The 23,394-nt window shown below is 38.1% G+C and overlaps 2 protein-coding genes and 1 long non-coding RNA gene across 3 annotated transcripts; 1 reads left to right on the forward strand and 2 right to left on the reverse strand.

The window, feature by feature from the left end:
* Nucleotides 1-3,657: 3,657 nt before the first annotated feature.
* Nucleotides 3,658-11,266, reverse strand: LOC141911294 (uncharacterized). The gene is made up of 14 exons (XM_074802291.1): nt 11,157-11,266; nt 9,049-9,125; nt 8,922-8,946; nt 8,677-8,807; nt 8,419-8,565; nt 7,996-8,128; nt 7,466-7,761; nt 6,721-6,853; nt 6,602-6,616; nt 6,266-6,455; nt 5,052-5,197; nt 4,804-4,959; nt 4,400-4,593; nt 3,658-3,883 (listed from the first exon to the last, which is right to left on the reverse strand). The coding sequence occupies exons 1-14, from the start codon at nt 11,161-11,163 to the stop codon at nt 3,722-3,724; spliced, it is 1,812 nt and encodes a 603-aa protein (XP_074658392.1). The 5' UTR covers nt 11,164-11,266; the 3' UTR covers nt 3,658-3,721.
* On the reverse strand, nt 9,336-10,569 carry LOC141911428 (uncharacterized). Its single transcript, XR_012620045.1, has 2 exons — nt 10,137-10,569; nt 9,336-9,917 (listed from the first exon to the last, which is right to left on the reverse strand). It is a non-coding gene; the product is annotated as an uncharacterized LOC141911428 (long non-coding RNA).
* A 550-nt stretch (nt 11,267-11,816) lies between the features above and the next one.
* Nucleotides 11,817-12,887, forward strand: LOC141911414 (uncharacterized). The gene is made up of 2 exons (XM_074802427.1): nt 11,817-11,899; nt 12,497-12,887. Exons 1-2 carry the CDS (start codon nt 11,833-11,835, stop codon nt 12,730-12,732), a joined length of 303 nt encoding a protein of 100 aa, XP_074658528.1. The 5' UTR covers nt 11,817-11,832; the 3' UTR covers nt 12,733-12,887.
* The last annotated feature ends 10,507 nt before the right edge of the window (nt 12,888-23,394 follow it).

Below are 23,394 nucleotides of genomic sequence, written 5' to 3' on the forward strand. Positions count from 1 at the left end.
TTATACATCACGTTTAAACTATATATATATTTGAAGTAAACTGATAAATGATCCCAGTTGGTATTCATCTCAAATCTTTGTTTCTCTAATGAATTTTGTCCTTACATAAGATACATCCTAAAGGTTTATTGTTACGTGCAAGCCAGTGCGTGGTACCAATACACTCGCTTATAGTTTTGCGACTTTTGGATCTTTATGATTGCACCAGACAAATCCAAATCCCATTCTGTACGCTGCAATTGTCACGCTTTTGTTGTTCCTTTTTTTGTATCTATGTTCGATCGTCGATGTGTTCAAGTTCATTCGGCAACAATTTGGTAAAAGCAACCGCCGAACGAAAATCAAATTGTCGAAATAAAGTGTATAACGGTGGACGTCATCTAGAGGAAATTGCCCCATCTCGTGAAGCGGACGCCTGAGTCTGATGTCCGTCAAGGATTACTTAATCATCCATCCATAAATGTCGACCGAGACGCGCCGGTACTGAACCATATACGTCAAGGCATTACGTGTATTGTTTAATTTTACCTCGAACTGCGCCGTAAATCAACACTTGATGCAATAAGGGTTCCCCGTAAGTGTCAGTAGAAGAAAGTGGTCCTCCTCTAATCTGTTTACACCCGTAGCAAATATACCGATGTCTCACTGATCGGTCCACCTAATTGCCAAACTACTTTACGCACGATCTTAATATCGCATAATGAAGCCGGAGACATATTTTCTTTTTTCATTACGGGTGTGCATCCAGAAATTGAATTGACTGGTTGATTCATGGACCCTAAAACAAAGTAGTTTCAGAGTCCACGGATGGTTCAAATTACATTGCCTTGAATGAAATAACTGCTAAACAGTGAACTGTTATCTAAGATAAAACATTTCAAATGCAGACTCGATTAAAACCATATTCTATGCACTTTCGAATAACCGTACTTGTAGGGTAAGATGGATCGAAAGACTTTGCCTCATGCGTATACATTATTTGGTAACGTAGTTAGCGATGGCAGTTCTAGCCATTGTCAAGCCTAATATCTGTGTAAACGAATTTCAGCAGCGGGAGGTCTAATGTTTTTGCCATCCGGCATTTTGTCACAGCGTAGTTATCTACGAGAAACATTTCCGTTTATATCTCTGCGACTTGCATATCGAATTAACACAGTGTTTGTTCTATAAAAGCCTAAGGGAATGAAACACATATCACATAAGCGATTTCTTCGAGCTAAAGGAAAGACGACTGGCAAGACCTCGGGTATTTCAATGATGTATTTTAATGACATGGCACACGAAATTTGTAAATGGACTAAGTCACTGGGGTTATCGTGGTAAAGTTACTTCTTCATCTTCAGATCCCGTGATTAACCATACGATACTCGTGACAAAAAGTTACATTGTTCAACAGGTACGGTGTAGCTTTTCAGAAAATGCTTGTGGGTTACTGGCGCGTTCTGCGATCTTTCGGAGATCAAATGATGAAATTCATAAACCTGAATTTTGTTTCTAGTATAACGATTTTCCACATTATTACTTAGGTAAATTTGCTCAGTTCCCACGCCAATGGCACTACACGAGTTTTGACTGATCGGAGTGTCTTCATTGACAAGGTTCTCCATCGCTTTGTGTCCTTCGTTTTAGTCCATTTTTGGTAAACAAATGAAATGGAGAACTACCCAAAGGAATCAGAAAAGCGGAGTAAAAGTTGTAATCATTTGAAATGTCATGGAAACTGAATGAACAGCGATATAAACGAGTTTTTAGTATCATTTGATCACGATCGTGTATCGTAATGTTTGAGATCTGATGTTATCTGATGTTATAATGTCTTCGCGATGTGAAATTTATTTTCATTGTTCAAAAGAAATCTAGAAATCTTCATCGTCATAACATATTAAATGTAGCTGAAACTTATAACAAAAAAAGACTTGTAGATACTTATTTGTTTTGTTTAAATGGAAAATTACTGGGTGTTTGACACGAAAAATGTTCTGAAAAAGATTGAATGTGTATTTTGCTCAAAAAGGTGATTCTAAAAAACAAACTGACTCTTTGATTTGAGTCCTCATCCGAATCAACGTTAGTTTGACTGCTATTTGAGATGTCGAATAGCTTTTTGTTTAAGGTTACTGAACCTCTTATTCGAACTCAGAACAACGCTGGTAGCAGATGCCGTAGGATTCCCACGTGAGTTAAACTGTCAGTTGCTCGTCGTTGATTTGTGTCGCCGTCTCGATGAGGAACTGGCGACTGACGACGCGTAAATCCCAACCGAACGATCCTGTTTATCGAACTCATCTAACGTAAATCTATCGCTGTTTTGAATTAATTTCACACTTAAAAGAACAAAGCTGAGTTATAGGTCGCAGGTGATGGATGAGGTGTCGACTGCTCAATGGAGTTATATATGAAAGCTCAATCATTGGTCATTTATTTTGATCCTACAAAACGCAAGTGCGTTACTAAAATATTTTGGCCAATAAAGCGTCAATTTATGGGAAATACACGGAAATATATTGTAAGCTATATTGAGATATTTGCAACGTCAGCGAAGAACGAAGGAACACAACTCAAAACCACAAACATTCTTACACATAATTAGTAGCTGGTTTTTTGTAATGGTATAAGGGCTTCAAGTTTGTAGCGTTAATAAATCTAGCTTTGATAGGAGACATTTCGATCCATTAACGAGCTTCCCCATGATTGGCTATGTAGGATGGTCGATGCGAAAAACGTAGATAGATATAATGTTCGATTTTTTGGTGTTCGTTTTGTGAGGTTTTCTAAGGTGACATCAATATCTATGAATAGATATGACGGATCCTTCACGAAACGATTCAAACACGGATGGTGATTGTTCGCTATTCTTCTGCGCAGCAGAAATGGCCATGTTTATTGTCATGTCATGTTTATATGAAAAATACATTACATGTCATATGATGGTTGTTTTCATGTCACAATCGTTTATTTCGCATCCAATGTGAATGTGGCGTGAGTAATTTGCGATATATTGTGACGTTTTGCGTGCGAAGCTTTGCGTTTCAAAACTGTTCTTACCTCGTTGATGATATTCTTCATCTGATCTGTTCTGGTGGGGACCTACACGACTTTTCTTTCACAAAGCTATTACAACAATTATACGATACAAAAGTAAGGTTCTCCATAATTTCGCCATACATTGCATAACTTAGGCGATGGCCTGAACGGTCTATCAGAAGCGTAATCAATCAGAATCGCAAATTAACACAAACACGTCTAAGACTGTGCGTATTGGGTATCTTTGAGGAACGAAGTTTAAACACAACATTTAAATTTCAATATACTTACTGTTATGTGGGGGAACTGTTAGTACTAACCAAAATGTTGTAGTATATATTACTAGAAAACATAGCAGTAGTTCAAAGACAGAATACATTCTCATCGCTGACTCGAAGTAAATGGTCGATTTTCATCTGATTTCACTCTTTTACTCTTCATGTATAATTGGTAATCGGTAATGATGACGTTGATCTCTCCCGGTGTTTTGTATTGGAACGATGTTTCGAACAGAACTGTCCCATTTGACTGATCAGATTCAATCATCGGGTCTTCAGACTATATTCATACAAAGCCGGAAATGATATTCATACGACAAAAGACACGATGAGATTCATCCAGAAATTGTGGAGATGAAAACCTTTTTTTGATTATGAATAGCGATTGCGAAATGTATTTTTGCAAAATATCTGAAATATCATTGCTCTTTTATAACCTTGTCGATCCATTCTAGATGTTTTTCAACACGAGCGAAAACACCTGGGTGTCGAGTGGAACCACAGGTTTTACCCCAAGAAATGATACCGACTAATTTCCAAACACCTTCGCGGTAGCACATCAGAGGACCGCCACTATCTCCCTGCAGAAATCGAAAAATATAATTACTACGTGTTGTTCGCACCTAGGAAAGAAATATGATCATTAATATTGCGAGTATATGTAGAAACACAGGTGTCATGTATAGTTTTACGAAAGGTGCGCAAATGTTAATTTGAATTTGTCAGCTATCCAACTGACCCTTTCCGGTCTGGAGAAATTATCAAATAGTAAATGTTATGGTCCTTCTGTAAATTCCATAGATTATTGCCAATAAAAAAGGCTTGAATAGTATCACTGTCCAGAAAGTGGCTGCATTTAAACCGTGGAGTGATCATTCGACAAATGATTTGACAAATGATAATTTCAAGATAAACCTAGCGCACTATTTATCATTCCTTCGTGACTTGACACTCCAGACGAATAATGACGCAACTACTTCAAATGATCGTGAAGCCGTTAAGCCCCAAACCATTGGATTTCGTGCTATATGAGAGATTCGCACAAGAACTGACGGCTTAATTAGAACTCTCAGTTTCTTATTCTATGATTTACTCACATAACAGGCCCCGCTGGGAGTATTCGGGTGATATGCACATATTTCGTTTTCTGTCACCATAGAATCAGCACGCATGGACTCCGAGACGTACTCAGAAGTGTCGTCGGCCAACACTAGATAGACTTGGATCATTGAGTGACAGGTCTTGTAGTCCATTAACAGTACGGGGGCATGTTGAGCATTCGCCGGATCATCTACCGATGAAAAATAACAAAATAAGAGATTTTTCATATTCAGTTTTTTAGTTAACAATCGTCCTGTTTTTGGTGCCAGTCCTATCGCCAAATGTCTTACAGTCCTTTCACCCATATTCAGACGTTCAGATGAACACAATATATGGAGAAAGGGTGAATGAAACATAAATTAGTGTCTTTTATCTTATATCGACCACGATTTACACTCACTCCAACGAGCCGTCTCATTTAACTGACCCCACCCAGAAACATAACACTCGGTGCCGTCTGCAAATATTTCGTTGTTGTCCGGCAGACATATAGATGTTATGTAGTCGGTCGTTGCTACCGGCGCTTGCAACTTGAGTAAAGCTATATCGTACGACCCTAAAATTCATATAGTGACAAATATATAATTGACGTTAATATTCTGTACAGAAACTGAATGGTTTAGTTGATTTTTAATTCTAATCAGTTACCTTCAGGATCAAATTTCGGGTGAATAACAATTTCTGTCACTCGTGCCTCATATTCTGTGCCATGCTGTACGTGAAAATTGTGTCCTCCGAGCCAAGCTTTTATCGGTGAAATTTCATAATCAGTTATGTTTACCCCATCGATATACCTAAAATTCAAACTAAACTCTACAAGAATGACCAAACTGTGTTTAGATAAGGACATGTTTATTTCTACAGAACAAAAACGACTACAAGAGCGCGCTATTGGCATATTCTCGCCTAGGAAAGATAACAACGGTGCACAAAAGAGGTTTACATTTTAGTTCTATGGTATTCAAGGATACCCTTTGTCAACGAAGCCAGTTACTGGAAAAGACGAGAAGATTCAAATATTATCGATAATTGGCGTTTTTAACTATGGAAGATTAGGTCATGGAGGGGCCCTGCGAAGTTGTATTGGCACCGCTTGGCCATCTTCCCTCTGCAGGGACTCGAACCTGATGGCATCGCTACACTCAGCCACGGCACGAACCCCTGCCATAGACGACCATGTGCGCAGTTACATGCGCACTATCTGAACGAAAACTGGCGGCACCAATCAGATTGCTCGTTGTATAATCGTTGAGGCAAATTTCGAGGAGGAACTATAAATGGGAAAACCCGGGCTAAAATAAAATGGGATTTCTGATTGGCTAAAAATCACATCATCTGAACTGCGCATGTATCTGCGCACATGGTCGATTGTGGCCATCCTCCCTCTGCAGGGACTCGAACCTGATGGCATCGCTACACTCAGCCACGGCACGAAGACCGGGTGCGCAGTTACATGCGCAGCTTTCCGAACGAAAACTGGCGGCACCAATCAGATTGCTCGTTGTATAATCGTTGAGGCAAATTTCAAGGAAGAACTATAAATGGTAAAACCCGGGATAAAATAAAACGGGATTTCTGATTGGCTAAAAATCACATCATCTGAACTGCGCATGTATCTGCGCATACGGTCGATTATGGCAGGGTTTCGTGCCGTGGCAATCTCGATGCCATCAGGTTCGAATCCCTGCCGGGGGAGGATGATTGTGGCAGGGTTTCGTGCCGAGGCAATCTCGATGCCATCAGGTTCGAATCCCTGCCGGGGGAGGATGCGCTTGGCAGGCCTTGCTAATCTAATATTCAGAATTCAACTGGGCAACGACCAACAATCGACCCCTTGATATCTAAACTCCTCAAATACGTACTTTGCACAATGAGCTGCGGTGATTACCCATTGAGGATGAATGAGAGCTGCTCCACATACGTGACTTGATTTATTTCCGACATACCGCAAAGAAACGAGCCATGGCCATTGACCGTGTGAAGAAGGGACGCCTCCGACAATTCGACGAAAGCGTCGTCGCAATTTTCTTCTACCACATAGATTTTTTCCTGCTAATATATATGTACATAGCTGGCTTCATTTCAAGTTTTGAATGAAAAGCACAGAGAACGATTCTGTATTATTCTTTAAGCCGACCATCATTACATTACAGATGCCATGTTTATCAATGCATCGTTTCTTCCGTTATGCAACTTACATTTGAAACCCCCGCCTTTTCAAATGATTGTATGAAAAAGAAAAAAATGCACACAATAAACAGAAACGCGATGATAAAGACTATATAAAATCATTCCGAGAATACTTGCACTGACTTACCACAGGCTAACATATCAAACTGCAATGTGTTATTTTGGTGAGATTCTTTCGTGCGGATTCGTAAACAGGATAGCCGGACGAGTTTTGGAAAGTATATGTCTTTTGACGTTCCGTTTTTCTGATAATCAAATGTCTATAGCAAAAAAAATGAATAAAACATTACGTGGAAGCCCTGTCCTATCTGAACGATGTTTGTAGTTAATAGAAACAAGATACAAACAGTTCTCTACGTCTCCTCAGTATTATATTTTCCCAAGTTGACATGTATGTTATCAGGGAGCTTTGGACCGAAGGTTTATGACTGTAATAATGTTTCTAAATATAGTGTCCATCGTTGCTAACTTAACACTCGGCTAGAAGCAAAGGCTAAGAACCATGTGTCTAGATAATTTGATATCTGTAGTACCGAGACATACATTTTGGTGACAAGAATTATACGGTCCATATCAGATTCCTGTTTAATGCGGCTGATCGTATATGGCAAGCGCCAGCGGTTGATCCGAGACTTAAAAAATAGCGTATTGAACACAGCACTGATATACAGCAACAGGACGAATAATCGCATTTTCGGCCAACCAAACCGATGAACTAATTAATGCGATTAATTACTGTTGCACACAAATATGGATCTGCGACAGTGAAAGATAATGGAATTTGATAAATAGTCCAGATCCGGTCTAGTTAACGTTGAATGAAGCGGGTTGGTCAAGGACTAATAAATGTAATAAATGTGAGCGTTACTAACCAAATTCGTCTGGTTGTTATCCGCAGTAAAATGCCTGAAATCCATACAATTTCTACTGAACGAAACGGTAAATGAATCAAATCGAGTCAGCTGTAGTTCCCGAGAATGAATTCTCAATCCGGCGACGATTTTTTCGTTCGGTAGTTTTATCTGTAGCCACGAGTCATTTTTCGCCGGACGCCACTTTAGGTGATTACCCAGCCGAGATATTTCCGTTTCCGGTTGCGTAGTGAAGAAGGAATCGGGGTATCTAGTTTTGTCGCCTAGACCGATTGCCGTGGAACATTTTTGACGCTCTAGTTTTTGATTTAAAAAAAAAATGAATGATCGACCGGTTGCATTTATATAGTCAAATATTCACTAGGCAAAAATTCACTAAATCAATGTAAACAAAATAATCAAGATAACATCAATTCAAAAGATGATTCTGGATCTGATATACATATGACAAATATGCCGCTAATAGTAATAAAGTTCAATTAACAAATTAACATTTTCCCCATTATATTGATTTTTCTAAGCGATCTTACTACATCCCATCAGTTGCAGACGTGTGATGGCCATCACTGATACTGAATGGCGAACCTTGAGAGTTATACACCTCGCCTCAAATATCTCATTAAACCACGTGATCGTTTTATAGTTTCTATTCACGGAAAAGACCTGCAAAATCTCAAACCAAAATCATGTTTCAGTCTTTATTGGCAGTGATATATTTTACTGAATATCCCAAAAAGCAACATTCGTTTAATCGGTTCTTCAATTTTAGATTAAATTACGACGTACATTAAGTGTGCAGATATTGATGATCGCGCATTAACGTTTTAACTGTGCTCGAAAATGTTAGAGATTTGTTTTCATTTCATCTAATAAGATCTGACAACTCGTGATTATAAGCTATGATTCGCTTTCAACTTTTTTGATCTGCATAGAAACGCAGACACACCACACACCTGAAGTTCCCCAGCGGTATCTACAAGCGGGCGAAATCGTTCGCAATCCTCGCTGTACCAAAGCGAAAATCCGTTTATCCAATGTCTGACCTCTGTAACCCCTCGCGTTTCGACGCCAGTTATTAGGTAGTTTGACAACAGATCAATCTGAGAAAATATCACGACAAAACGCCGATATATCATTTCGACTTATACACAAATTCTCCAAAAGGAAAGAAAAACGTTTCATCGCGATGAATTTCAAATTTGAGTTCGTACGTGTATGAAGTTACGTCGATTGCCGATCCAGATATCATCACCAAGTGATGGATATGGTACATAATAACCCTCGCGTAGGTTGAAACTTGTGTTGATATGTAATGAACCCTCGCAGTTTGAATGCGTATTTCCTGCAAAATTTACTTAAAATCTGATTCATGTTTGGTAAAATTGTCTATTGTTTGAAAATCTCTAAAGGTCTGAATGCTTGGTGTTTTCGAGGAGATTGTCTATGCATTAATTACCTTCGTAATCTCTATTGCTTGAGGTCTGAAAAGGAATCATCATTTATGATATTTGCGGTTTAATAGCTGATATTCCATTACAATCATTGCAATAAAAGACCGGAATAAATGATATTTTCCATCATACCTTGATGGGTCGGGACACACAAACAGACGACCATAATACACAGAACCATAAAGAGCAAACGATGATTTCAAGATAACCTGAAATACGTAAATGAATCTGGTCCAAAAATCGTTTCCTGTTTAGCATTGTTAACACATTCAGCATAATATTTTGCTTCTGTTGCCCAAATACATAGGATCCATAGATTATCAGCACGCGGGAGAAATAACTTGAATCGATGAATTCCATTCTGTGCGAGAAGGACGAGTCTTGGACATCGAAAAAAGAAACAACAACAAACGTTGATATAAAAATCTACTGCTTTTATCTACTTAATCTGTGAAAAAAATATAAATGCAAAAAAATCTACACATGTCTACAAGTAGATCAATTACCAATGATTGAAGTTCACTGATACAAATTCAATCAAAATCTAGGATTTCGGTATTTAGACTTTAGACTTCCGTTTATAACGAAGTTGCGTACGGTTCAAAGCAATAAATCAAATGCCTTAAGGTCGTCTTTATCGCAGAAGACCAGTTCAAAAGGCAAAAAATATCATAAATGACACGCAATAAGTAAAGCACTGGTTATTTCGAGAAGCTTTGCACGACATCGTAAATCGTAAACATTTCTCTTAACGGCAATTATATAGAACTTTATAATAAATGACATATACAATATTTCGTTATTAGGAAACTATCCTGAAAGTACTTGATAACACTTTCCAGCATTCTGGTATTTGATGTTCACGAATATACATAATCCGAATTCGTCCCGAGCGAAGAAATCGCAGACTGAAGTACAGCAAGTCCGAATGTCCCAATGTCCCACACCTCAACCAGACGATATGTGTCTACGCGATGCGTGTTCCTTATTAAGACTATCTTCTGCAACAAAAATATATTAAACAAACATATTATATTCATCCCCATGCTGTCAATCTGTGAAGACTTTTTGGAAAGGTAATATTAGTATCGGGAGTGAAAATCCCAGGCTTAATTGTCTTTTTTTCAGATTATCGGCTGTTTATTTGAAAATTAAAGTATAAAAATGATTACTGGTAAATATCCTTATGATACAAACCAGACAAAAAATTCATACATCACCTTTGTAACTGGTCAGTATCAAATCGTCTACGTTTGATTGTAGGTGTGAATGAATTTGTGAAATCCTTCTCGATTGTTTCGGAGAAACAGTCGGCCGGACGATCGAGCAGTACAGTCCGTAGGTTATGAACAAGAAAAAACTATACACGACGCAAAAAAACAACGTAAGCAATCCTTGGGCTTCCTCGCCACCGATTTGACAGTTTTTTGCAAGAGTTGCTCTATCGCGAGTAGAATTGTTTTTTGTACATGCTGTAGTATTTACGAAAGTTGTACTGTTCATATTTGTAGCCCGATGCTGGTGATTGTGTTGAGACATTTTATCTTGCGTTTTCATTCGAATCTGAACCGGAATGAATGAATTCACCTTTCAGGATTTGGCATTTTATACGTAAACAGATTACGCTTGAGGGCGATGTCCATGTGCCCGTTATCTCACTCGTGTTTACCGTTGACTAACTCTGCAAAGTTGTTTATTCTCGAGCAGAAAGTCAGACAGGGTCAAAGTACAAAAATGATCAATGAGCTGTCCTTAAGATGGAGCATTTCGAACAATTCAATGCAATCTTCCCTGTCCAGACTGACCAGACAGTTTGATTAGGTATATTATTCAATACACTTGAACCCATTCATGGTACTTGCTTTGGGTCATATCAAAGTAGAACATTATTTCATTTTTCAAATCAACTAGCTCGTTTCAAGGAACTTGGGAAAAAAATTTTTAAGCGTTGTTAAGATTTGAAACAATACACTCTTCAAAAAGTAAAAATAAATTATGAATCATTTACGTAGTATTAGATCTTTTAGCAATGATTAAGCACAATTTTAAACAGTATTCAAACTTTTTTAAATACTTCAAACAACTGATTTGTTACATAATTTCCAAACACTTGATTGAAAAAAAATTTTGATATTCCCCTGTCTGGGTGTCACAATATATCATATGCATTATATGCCAAAAGTCATATTTCATTTTTCTATTCACAGATAAAGTCACACAAATGAACCTCGCTTACTTACTGCGCATTTTACTGCTCTGTTAAAGTCAGTTCCATTTAATACATAACTGAATAAGAAGATAAAGTGTGCATCTCATTTGGATTTAGTGTTGAAATATTCTTAACTGTACAATTTCCGGTTAAGATACGACCTTGCCACGGTAACCTTGGCCTTCGTTTCTTTTCTCGATGAACTTTTCTGAAAAAGTACTGTCGAAAGTAGTATTCCATTTACTACATGATATTAATATTTCCCCAATTTCTTATGGACAAAATACTTCATTCACGGATTACATATTTCAAAACCTCAAACATTTATCTCTTTATAGTCATGTCATTTGAATAGGACATCATACGAAACGTGGTTACAAAATATATTTTGACCCTGATGAATATGAGATGGAAGATAGGATGATAATATGACCTCGTCCATGCAGATCTAAAACCTGCAGTATCATTTTCTAAAACTCCGTATGATCTATTTTCAGGCTTTCATTGTTTTTCAATCGAATTGAAGAATAATACCAGTTTATATGCGAAGAATTTTAGCTAACATTGAATTAAAGAGCCTCTTGACCTCAGGCTGCAAACGTGTATTCTGTTTTGATGAGATTAAATATCTATGCATTTCCTTACTGGAAGAACAACCCTTCGAATTGTTATACTGAACTGAAGATCGCGACCCGAGATACGAAATTATGGCGCTTTCTAGATGTTGGATACTTGTGTTTGGGTGCCTGTCCATCTTGCTCCCAATTATACAGGGTAAGCGTCAAGAGTATATCTTATTAGGAAATAAATACAATCATATTCTATGTACAACGATTTTGCGCACAATGTTTGATGAAATTCAAAAGTTTTGCCCAGGTTGAAAATTTCCTGCTATTGCAAGTTTATATCCCAGGGCCCAGTTGCACAGTCGTGACTTAAGTCCAAAAGTGGTCTTAAATCTTAAGACTGGTCTTAAGTTGTTAGATCGAGTATAGAACTTAGTTGGTCTTAGACCAGTCTTAAATCTAAGCCGTGACTATGCAACTGGCCCCAGGACTAGAATACCGTCATGAATTAAGTACGTGCTATCGATGGCCCGGCTATTGGCATTGTGAAAAATAATATATCGTCTGGTAGCCTCTTGGCACTATTCCAATTCATGTAGATTCTTCAAGATGATATAAACCTTTATTGCTCCATTTTAGAAATTTCGAGCAAAGAAAAACTATTATCAAATAGAACAAGCCCTTCGGTTTGTAATACCAACCCCCTACTAGAAGGCGGTATTAAGACGCTGAATTGAAGGGCGCCAAAAAATTCGAAAGTTAGTGTTGATGATCATTGCCTGATTTTTTGCATCTTTGATTCCAGGTAGAAATTTTCAAAATATCTTTCTGCAAAAGGATGAATCGACTGCTAAAGAATCCGAATCCATTCGTTTGACGGCAACTGGGAGGCTGGATTGTGCCATGAAATGTTTGGCTCGACTGCCGTGTAAAGCGTTATCCTGGGTGCGGCCTACTTGTAAACTGTTCGACAAAGTTCCCTCGTCGAATGGCTCAGAAATGCAGTGGGAGTTTTATAAAGTTGTAACTCGCGTCAAGTAAAGACGAATCGTGCCAAACGGTGAAAAGTTAAATCTATTGCTAGCGTCAAAGAATTAATGTCTAATTATTTTGTTACGCTTCATTCATTCCCGTAGACCTTAAGTGACCTTTTTTAAATGACTAGTGGTTAACCTCATACGTACTCGGCGTACTGTCTGTCCGATATGAATATCGTATGTAAATATAGCAAATTAACATGAATTCCTTAATGTGTTTGTTGTATTGAATCTTTGGGGGATATAGCCTATGTACGAAATGAATGTTGGATGATTTTAAAGGCAGTAAATTTTTCGTTTTTCGTAATTTGATTGAATCTTCCGATTTACTCGAACACTTTACGAGATTAATTTCAACTTAACGGCGTGATCACAGTTCGATTGAGTTTATTCGCCGTTTAGGGCCATGATGACGTCACGCTTTAGATAAGATTAGACCTACTTTTCCCCAAATTAAATTTCTAGACGATAATTGATGACACCCCCGAGCCTCGACCGTGTATGTTAAACTCGATGATTAATCTTGACAAGCTGATGCTATGACTATTAATTCTATAAGTTACTACAGATGATATCCAACCTCACACGTATTAGTAACGTAGCTACGCTTGGTATTCGAGACATTTACTGTATACATATCTCCTGGTGACCATTCGGTGGCCGCAATTAATAATAAATTGTCACAGCCGGGCTTAGACTTGGGTAGAAATCGCCTTCGTGCGGGATTTGAACCCGAACCGAAAAGACAGAATACCACAGAGTGTTTATTTATGATATACGTCATCATTTAGACATGGAACGAAATTGCTGGATTTGTAGTTATCTCGTATTGCGGGACTGTTAGATTACGGAAAGGGTAACGTACACCCCGGAAGTGTACACGACGCATTCATTTTCTTGCCACCAAATTAGCGTAAATGTTGGTATATCAATGCAAAAATTGCCCTTTGAAAAAATGCCTAAATAGTTAAGTCGGACTTTGAGCACAATTCTATGCATACGTAGCGATATAAGCTGCTACTCGGCAGCAATGCACGTCGGTTAAGACCGATGTAGCATTGGCAGAGAACGAACGACCAAATTGTATCATACAATGATAAGCTGACTCATTTTTTTTTGAAAGAAACGTGCTAAACCTTGAACACGACATAAACATTTGTCAATGAACTTTTATCGCTAACAGAAAAACTGCCAGTCTGCAAGTTTTACTTGTGTATGTATATGTTCAAAGCAATGTATCTATAGTTGATTTTCTTTGACGGCGTTTCTTTACAACAATCAGGCTAGTAAATTCACATTTATGATTAGTATACGGAAATTTTAGCCAAAATCGTTTTAAGCGTAGTCTTCTTTACGTAACCCAAACTCGGATACCATTATACAACTGCGTTTGACGAAGCGATCAGATGCACCCTTTACAAGGATACATTTTTACTGAATGAGTGATGATCAGTTCGCAGAGACACCAGTGTATAGTAAGGCTAATATTGGACGATTTTAGACACAGCATGATTTCCTCATAAATTCAGCCAGATTAAAATGAGATCAATTCATCCCCGCTATGAACTATCGAAAGATATGATGATAATCGATTACAAAGAATTCACAACCACGTCATCATCCATGACAGACTTTCAATTATCAAGAAAAATATTCCGAGTCTTGATTATGCACGTGTAAAGCAAATAAAAAGTTGGCAAATGGCAGTCTACGGTAAATTAGAATTTTCAATCAAGATATTTTTATTGCTTGCTGTTGAAATATCATTTTATTAATGTATTGATCGATAGCCTTTGATCTGTCGTGATCAGCTTAATGAAACTGATATTCCAAGCTGGGTGACGCACTGTCTGGAACTCGTTCTCCTCTTCTTGTTGACAGTTGTTGCAGTATACATGAGTTCTATGTTCAACGAGTTGCAGTCTTTTCAAACGGCGATACTAATCAAATTCTTGATGACGCTATAAAATCGACGTTCCGTATCGTCGTGGATGTGTATAATCGCCGGCTCGGCTCGGCTGTGAAATCCGTCGTAAATAATGAAATTAATAACCCGCTTGTAGAGTACTGATCCGAAACGATTTCTCCATTAGTCGAGGCTCGGTGCTAAATTATTCTAATCAAATAATTGTTTATGGCCACTAGGTAGTAATATATTTCGATTCGCAGTATACATTATTTGATTTCATCACGCGGGATGTAATGTTGAAGTGATTTCCAAGCCAGTAATGTTTCAAATTTACTAAGAAACTAAAAGAAAAAAAATACCCGTTCATTATTATGGTGGTTACGGAAAGCCACGAGATTTGCAGAAGATGAATGGTTTCGATTTTCTATTATTGGCGAACGAATCAACATGACGGTTTTATCTAAATGTGTATCTATCGAAATTGTGTTCACCAGCGCGTGATTTCAGCCGGACCAAACCTAAGCTACCAATTATGTTCGGACCTGAAGAAAAGAAACTTCGAAAATAAGTAATACGCAATTATGATATCGTCATTGAGCAAACGAGGGTAATTGCGTGTCCAATCTGTAGCATATGCGAAAGCTCGAGACCAGAAAAATGTAACAGACCAAGGTGTACAGCATACTTTTAGGGAGGTTTTGGAATATGGGTATGGAAAATACTGTCGTCTCTAGCTTTCTAGTTATCGTATGACTTCCGTATGTCACTCAGATTATTCAATGAAAATATGACTGGAGGCCTGGGGCTGATGGCGTAAACAGCAAGCGAGAATAGCCATCTGCTCGAGTAGGAAACGGCCTGGAAATGACACAACATTCACTAGCTGTGCCTTTCATTTCCCGACGGTTATCGGTACAACTGAGCTTCTAAAAAATATAACCATCAGTCATCAGACTATCGCAAAGGGTTTTGCCGTCGATTATGAATAGAAAACACCCGAGGTCATGACTTCCACACTTAGTGCGCACCCCGATAGTAATTTCTACATTCTGACGTCACTATCATCTAATCCGAACTTAATTCGAACCATGAAATCATCATAAAATGTATGTTTTGGGTCGCGTTCTACCAAATGAATTTGATTTAAAAGTCATGTCTGGAAAATTACCCTATCCTAATCTCGAAATGTGGTCAAAACAATCTGACCAGCATAAAATCACCGAATAAATCAGACGAGACCGTAATGATCTGCCGTCATGACAACTAACCGTTAAATTTCCCAGCGGGCGACAAAATACTGCCAAATAAACATCAATACACATTGCAGCCGATCACACCCGTCTCGTGGAAATTGATAATTGAAAATGACGACAAAATAAAGGGGTTTCTTTACCCCTTGTCGAAATCCTGAATTTCATTAGTTTGACTATGAGCGAAGACGAAATCTGTAAACCAACACTACACTTCGATCGCAAGTGCGCTCACTCGTCTTTCTTCGCCACTATCGGTCGCAGCAAAATAGATACACACGTTCACAACCTTAAAACGGCAGAAACCTTTCGATGGATAGTAAATCTACTAACTCTCGAGGAGCAACTGGCTTGTTCTATTAATTATAGGTAAGAGACATTAAAGGACAAGAACGCCTCTAAAAACAGTACCGGTACTTCACGACTTTATAGTCCATGGTCAGACGTATCGAAAAAGTTTATGGTGGTTTTAGCTTGCAATCTAGATGAATACTTTGAGCCTGGAATCAAATATGTAGTTAAAATTGAATTTTTGGAAGACACCATTTCGTAAATAAGCGAAAAAAAACCAGAACAAATCGACTCGTGAGTGTGCTGATATATTGAAGTTTGTTGAAATATAATATCTTTATCATTCCTCAGCAAATATATATTCATGAATTATACATTTTGTTATATACATCGACCTTCAGATTGCGAGGTGTACGTCAAGCTGAGTGTATATTGAGAAGCCACACTCGAATAACAAGTATGAAATGAAGATGTTAAGTCCCAAAAGTATGTTGGGTGAATCAGTCTAGAACTGATGGTCGGATATTTGCTGCATCATCGATTTATTCTTCAGTTCGAGTGAACGATTTTTTATCACGTCTGTGACACGTTAATAATCACATTACCGCGTGGATAACATACCGGAGCGTGATTTCCGACGAAAATGAAAATCGAATTAAATCGAAAGCCTTCCAGCCGAATCGTGCTTATTGCTAATCCACGATAGAGGTGTTTTTTTTATTTTATGGTGATGCGTCAGCGGGAAAAAAGGGAATTTATGATCATCAAAAGGGTGCCATTAGGATGCGTGTCAGTATTTTTCTCAGGAGTTCAACTCGTTCTGGGGCCACGCACTTCTATTTCAACACTTGACAAATTCAATGTATCTCCTGCAAATTGATTCGTCTCTGTCGTGAACATTAATATTTTTTGTGAATCTTTAAAAGTAGTGAATGACTTTAAGAATTCCAGTTCTTTGCACTACTATCTCAGAGAAAAAAATGAAAAGTAGCTTTTCTGAATTTCTTGGCGAGGCTTTAAATCAGGCACATAATACTTACTCAAATGTATTCATATTTCGTGCAAAAAATGATTTCTATGCTTGATACACGAACAGAAATCCATCTCGAAACATGGCCTTCTCTTTCAGAATCTATTTCATTTCGCTCCAGCGAAAACGAATCATCATTACATCAATCAGATCATGTTTTAAAAGTACCCAGGAGATCTTTGCTCTGAACAAGCTTTGCATATATGTACTAAGGTATGACCCCGTATTCTCGGCAATCAGCTTCGTATACTAGTGAGCCCCCTGCCCGCGAAAAATCTGTAGTCAGAACGACACGCTCACAAATTGCCTATTACAACTGTTGCGTAACTGGAATGATAAAAAGATAAAATCAAATTGGGCCTACTCCGGAATAAAAATTGATGGTGACCATTCATACACCCCGAAACGTGATTGGGTTCCTAATCAAATCAGTAATTCCGCGACTGGCGACATGGATTTTCTTTCCTCCGAGATGAATATTGCGGATAATAATCTTTCAGCGGATGGAAAAAGTTTACTATTTTCTGTGTTAACACAATTGTGTTAATGATAGGTAACATATTGGGTCGATGGCAATAACGCTGGCGCCAGTTACCTTTCAATGCAGCTTTTTAATAGCGTTACATCATTGCTTCGTAATCAAAATTAAATATACGTGCGTTAGAGATGGCTAAGAAAAAATGTCGAAACATATTTGGCCTAAGGGTGCTGTAATAGCGTGAGGTGTTGAATATGATATAAGATCAACCAAGATAGAAACTAAAACGAAACGCCTTCTCACGCGTAATGTAATATAATCTCGCGATGTAAGAGCGCTGTAACTGGCGGAAATCTAAGCGTTAAACACCAAAAAGAATACATGAAGTGAAACCTATGCGTGGGAAGCATACATTTTATAAGAATGATTTGAATATTGTTCGCACGTAATTTGGTTTCCCTTAATCCTCTATTGCTGTGATAAGATGATCGGGTGAGATCAAATCACTGGACAGTTTGTTGATATATTATTTATCGTCAAGTCATTCTCACCAGTGACTCGTCTTTCCTCAATACGGAAGTGTAGATGGTATAACTCTACTTTACGAGGCAGTTATGAGATGATTGGGGAGTGTTTGACACCATCATCACGTCATCGACACCGTAAACGAACACCTTTGACAATAGCCCGAGTGAAAAAATATGACGAAGCCTCGAAAGGCATCTTCCTAACCCCATACCAAACCGCAGTATCTATTCATTTTCATGCGTGTTCCGCATGAAATCATTGGTTTTAAATCCTCCGCACATTACATTTGCTGCGCTTTTCACATTCAAACGGAATGCGAAATGTAGGAATTTACGGAAGTGTCCCGAGGAGATGTATTTAAGTGCTATTGCATGTACAGTGTATTTATTCTTGTCATTATAGGAAATTGTGATCATCATACAAAAACAACGTGGTGAGTTTGACAAATATACTGCTGTTATTGCTGTTGTGTTTTTGTGTTTGTGTATATCATTTGATTTTGAATCTTAAACCGCGGATCTAACTGGCCTTAACTCTTGAACATAAAAAAGGTGGGGATTCCGAAACTCGACACAATGTTGTGACAATGTTGCGGATGTGATAGGCATGATAATAGGGAAATTCCTCGATAAAATATCTCCAAGGAAGAGATAAATTAATCATGATTCCGTTGATAACCAAGCTTTATTTTGTTGCTTTATGACCGCAGAAATTCGTGCTCAAGTCCGACAGGGCTGTGGTACATTCTACATAGTGGGTATAAAGTGGTCGTTCGGGTAAATAGCTGCACCGGTACCTTACTATGCCTGCACGTGGTTAGATCAAGGCATGGTGGTACGCATCACACTAATTCGTAATGTCTTCCTGACGTTTATATATATAAAGTAACACATTATGATAGCTTTTAAGTGAACACATTAAGCTTTCGAATCATCTGTTTAAATCAATGTCAATAAATCTCGCGTTCGGTTTGGGTGTTGTGATAGCAGCTGCTTCCAGAATCCCATCGTTACATTGTTCAAATCCGTTAAATCTTTGTGTAATCATCTAGTCAAGATGACTCCAAGGTTACAGCTACCAGAGTCAGTGTACGCGCAAGTCTTCAGTTTGAACCCGCGGCAAAATGGATTATTCGAAAGTGAACGATCTGTCTTCTCTAGTTCCCGAGGCGCAATGTTTATACTTCCATCGACTTGCAGTTGCCACAGACAATATCATTCTCTCACATATCGTGACAGTTTCGCCCATTTTCATAATGCAAACCTAGCATCTTCATTTCATGGATACGCTAGTTAATATCAGGCATCCATCGGTTATATGTTGGTAATTATGACATGTGTCGAGATGCATGTGGACTAGTGTTTTAATGAGTGGCACGCAATTTCGTCGATGATGCGTCCCATCAACGGCGTCGCCGGAACCGAGCAGTATGTGATATAAGTGATGCCATTATTCCCCACTCGTCTCAAAGAGGTTAATTGCCGTCCGTGCTTTAACATAATATCAGATTCATTTATTGTGGTAATTCTTCACTTGTTCTTCCTCTGCACCTTTTTAAATCGATGCATTCGGAAATCCCTTGATTGAGTAGCCGTTCTATCGCCTCTCACGAGAGAATATGTCACCATTGTTCTAAAGACCGCTTTCTTCTCCCCAGTTTAGAATCACCTCACTCGCTTCTTTTTACTTGGACAAAAAATTCCTCTGGGCCAAAATTAAACATCGATCGTCGATTTTGATTTTCAGGATGATATTCTTTCTGACTGTGTTGAATTAGATTCACGGAGTCTGTAGCATAGGCGATTCTCCTATGCTAGACATTCATTTCAAGACATCTGTAGATCGGATGTACATCAAAAAACCTACAACTCCTACTACTGAGTACCGCAAATCCGACAAGATAACCGGGTAAATTGACTTACTGGCAGTGTAAGATGGGTAAATGCGATTACATATTGTGACTACCATATGATACGTATTGCTTAAGGGAAGCCGTTTCTGAACCATTTCTGGATGTTTGGTTTGAAATGCAGATTGAATATTGGGAAGGCACTACTTTTTTACATGCATTCGTACATAAATCAGCGTTCGGTCATGCCATCAGCGCAATTCAGTTGTTCATTTAAAGTTCGATGAATGATGTCCTGCCAAATGAAATGAATTCGGTGATTGGTCAATGAAAATGGAAAAAGAATTAAAAAAAACGTTTTGGTGTAGCCTTCTATAGTAAAGAATATCTATTTTTCATAATCCCTGCATACGATGTAATAAGTCGATATATTTCTAAGTGCACTGGTTTTGAAGGATCGGGTGCTAGGCAGCTGTATGTATCTAGAATAAAGGCACGATGCTGATAATCACAATCAACAACTAAATTAATCAGGATGTGAAAGCCGGAAAATAACGTTTTGAATGCAGTATTCAATTTGTTTTTGGTCCGTATCGTTCTGCTTTGACCAATCATACAGATTGGATTGTAACATATGTCAGTGACGATGAAAAGCTCACGGAGTGACAATCTAGTATAGTAGTCTTTGGAAACAGATTGTGATAGTTAGTAACAGACCTTCAGTAAACTGACACGTCTGTTCACTCACTGCAACCACAAATCAGAATTCCAAAACTATCTAGAAATACCATGTTGATTGGTACTAAGGTAAGAACACATTGCTACTAGTGTGCTACTTTCGTGAATTCACCACGTACTTCATTTTTTTGAGACCACTCTCGAGATTTGATATTCGGTTCCCAGCGAAATACTACATCATCAATTACATAGACATCGGGCTACTTGTCGGCCAAAACATTTTCGTAATAGCGGCGGTTGATTTGTGGAACTTTTTGAATGATTGATCAGTGGACTGAAAATACTCAACCAGTCCTATATCAACACAAATTTAATATACATTTTTAATGGATACAATGTGATCAATCGGTTTATATTTGGCATCTATCGATACGCACGAGCTATATCGGCTTGAATTAGTAATTTGTGGCGCACAGTGCATCCACGGGATCACCTGAACCACCCATCCATTATTAGGTAATAAGAATCCTCCCAGTTGATACAAACAACTAATCGGCAGATATAGCGAAGCGTACATCACCGATTTATCAAAATTATTGCTGTCAAAGATCTAAAACCACTTATCTGCAGTACAAACGGGATCGTTCAGTGATAAACAGATCGTTCATTAAGAGAATTCCGCTTTTTCATGTTTACTCGTTATTTATAAATTTCTAGTACCTTAATCAAATTTGCGGTGCGAATTCGCCTTTCAAAATGGGTGTTTGATTAATCTGTAGAATTTTTACGGATTCTCGTTCATCTTGGTTGATGATGAAGTACTAAAAGACACGCGGCGTTCTTGCTACCGCTGAAAACTCGGATTGAGCCAGTTATGAACTAACTACAAATTAGTATATTACAAGAAACCATTGAAAACGATAGTGACTAATGACAAAATCTCTTCAACAATCGGACGATTTTCCATCTCAACTTCTTAGTTTTATTTGTCAATTTTCACGAAGCGAATTAAGTGGATGACTTAAAACTTCACTCCGATCTCAATCTCACATTTTACCCGCACATCAAATTCATATCTACTCAGATTACGATGGATAGAAAAAAAATCCAAATTTTTGCAAGGGAGCCAATTCTAGAAATAAATGATAATTGAGGAGTGAGGCAACGTATTAACTGAGGAATCAGGTCTATAGGGTAAATCGTACTGATAGGATACGTGGATTTAATGGATATATCACAAGTAGCTTTTAATCTTAGTAGATTTAGTTTTTTGTTCTACCTTATGTATCTAAATATATAGAACATAAAGATAAAGCGTGTTTTAATTATAAAGAGCATTACTCCCACGGTAGCTCCTGTTCGATTGCCTATTGGCAAACAATTTTTACTTCAGAATTCCATTTGAATTCGTTTCGATGCGATGAGTAGATTCCTTTTAGCAGCTTGTGAAAAGCCGATTACAGTTCGTGAGAAATCATACAAATTAATTTTGTGGTCGCGTTATGAAATATTAATGCTGTTCCAGAGACTGGTAAAGTCAATTACACGACGTACCGTACGGAATCTTACTAAACAGTCAACTCGTGTTGGCGGACCTTTAGCGTCAGTTTCTCGGAAGGTAACTTCATCCATCCAGTCGAAAGCCGAGCTTGAATTGACGTTTCATGAACCTATGCGAGCGCAAGAGTATTATTTCCAAATAAAGGTAGACTAGATGAATGCAAACAAAAAAACTGAACAACAAGTGAATTTTGAATATGAGTTGGCATTATTTTCTTCCATCGAATATTTAAAAACAGTTATATTCTGCGTTTTCCGTATTCCGTATTCCGTAATAATAACCTTTGAATTGGAACAGGAATGAGTTTCATTTATACTTAATAATTAATGAAAAGATGAACAGATAACGATATATCTGCGAAAGGAAACTTTTCGGACTTCATCTTTCTCGTCTTATGGGGGATCCTCCATTTGTGAAGAATACATGTGTACTGCTTGTAAAAGATAGTAGCGTCAAATTCTATAAAAAAGAATATTGAAAAATTTTAATGTATAACATTCTATTGCATGAAATGGACGCTTAATACCGAAACACGTATTAAAACCTTCAGAAAATATTCTGAAAAACATTTTTCGCTGTGAATCGTGTATTTTTAGTTTTAACATGTTGTATATCTGCCACGCACTCTCTCTCTCGCTTCTTTGTCATTTCATGGTATACGTTTAATCTCTTTTAGACTGGAAAAGGAATTGTCAAGAAAAAGGATGGTATCCTAACTATGGCGTCCGGCTAATAAACACAACACTGTGGGCTGCAATCTTGTGGTGACGAATTAGCCGCCGAGCACTGAGCTGGGTGCGCGGATCTAATCGCAACACACGCATTCTTCCGCGAGAGAGCATAACAACACCAGAAAAGAGTCTGAAAAATAATCGGAAGCCGCTTGACATTCTAGACTCTCGGAATCTGTTTTGATTCGCAGCGCGTTTAATGCATTATTCGCGTATTCTTGTGTAGTCGCCGACAAACTTTATTTACAGTATACAAGAAAATAGGATAGAATATACGTGAGGTGGGAACGCCTCGAAATGCCCGTTCGGAGCTTGTTCGAATAACGTTATGGAGTACATGAATAAATTTTCCGCCTGGATT

Source organism: Tubulanus polymorphus, chromosome 1 (genome assembly GCF_964204645.1).
Source record: "Tubulanus polymorphus chromosome 1, tnTubPoly1.2, whole genome shotgun sequence".
In the NCBI taxonomy this organism is placed as follows: domain Eukaryota; kingdom Metazoa; phylum Nemertea; class Palaeonemertea; order Tubulaniformes; family Tubulanidae; genus Tubulanus; species Tubulanus polymorphus.

Coding starts and splice junctions, on each gene's coding strand:
- LOC141911294 (XM_074802291.1), bottom strand. Junction 8,808..8,921: donor AAGCAATAGAGATTACGAAG/GTAATTAATGCA, acceptor TAAATTTTGCAG/GAAATACGCATTCAAACTGC. Junction 8,129..8,418: donor ATACCGCTGGGGAACTTCAG/GTGTGTGGTGTG, acceptor GAGATTTTGCAG/GTCTTTTCCGTGAATAGAAA.
- LOC141911414 (XM_074802427.1), top strand. CDS start 11,833: ATGGCGCTTTCTAGATGTTGGATACTTGTGTTTGGGTGCCTGTCCATC. Junction 11,900..12,496: donor CTTGCTCCCAATTATACAGG/GTAAGCGTCAAG, acceptor CTTTGATTCCAG/GTAGAAATTTTCAAAATATC.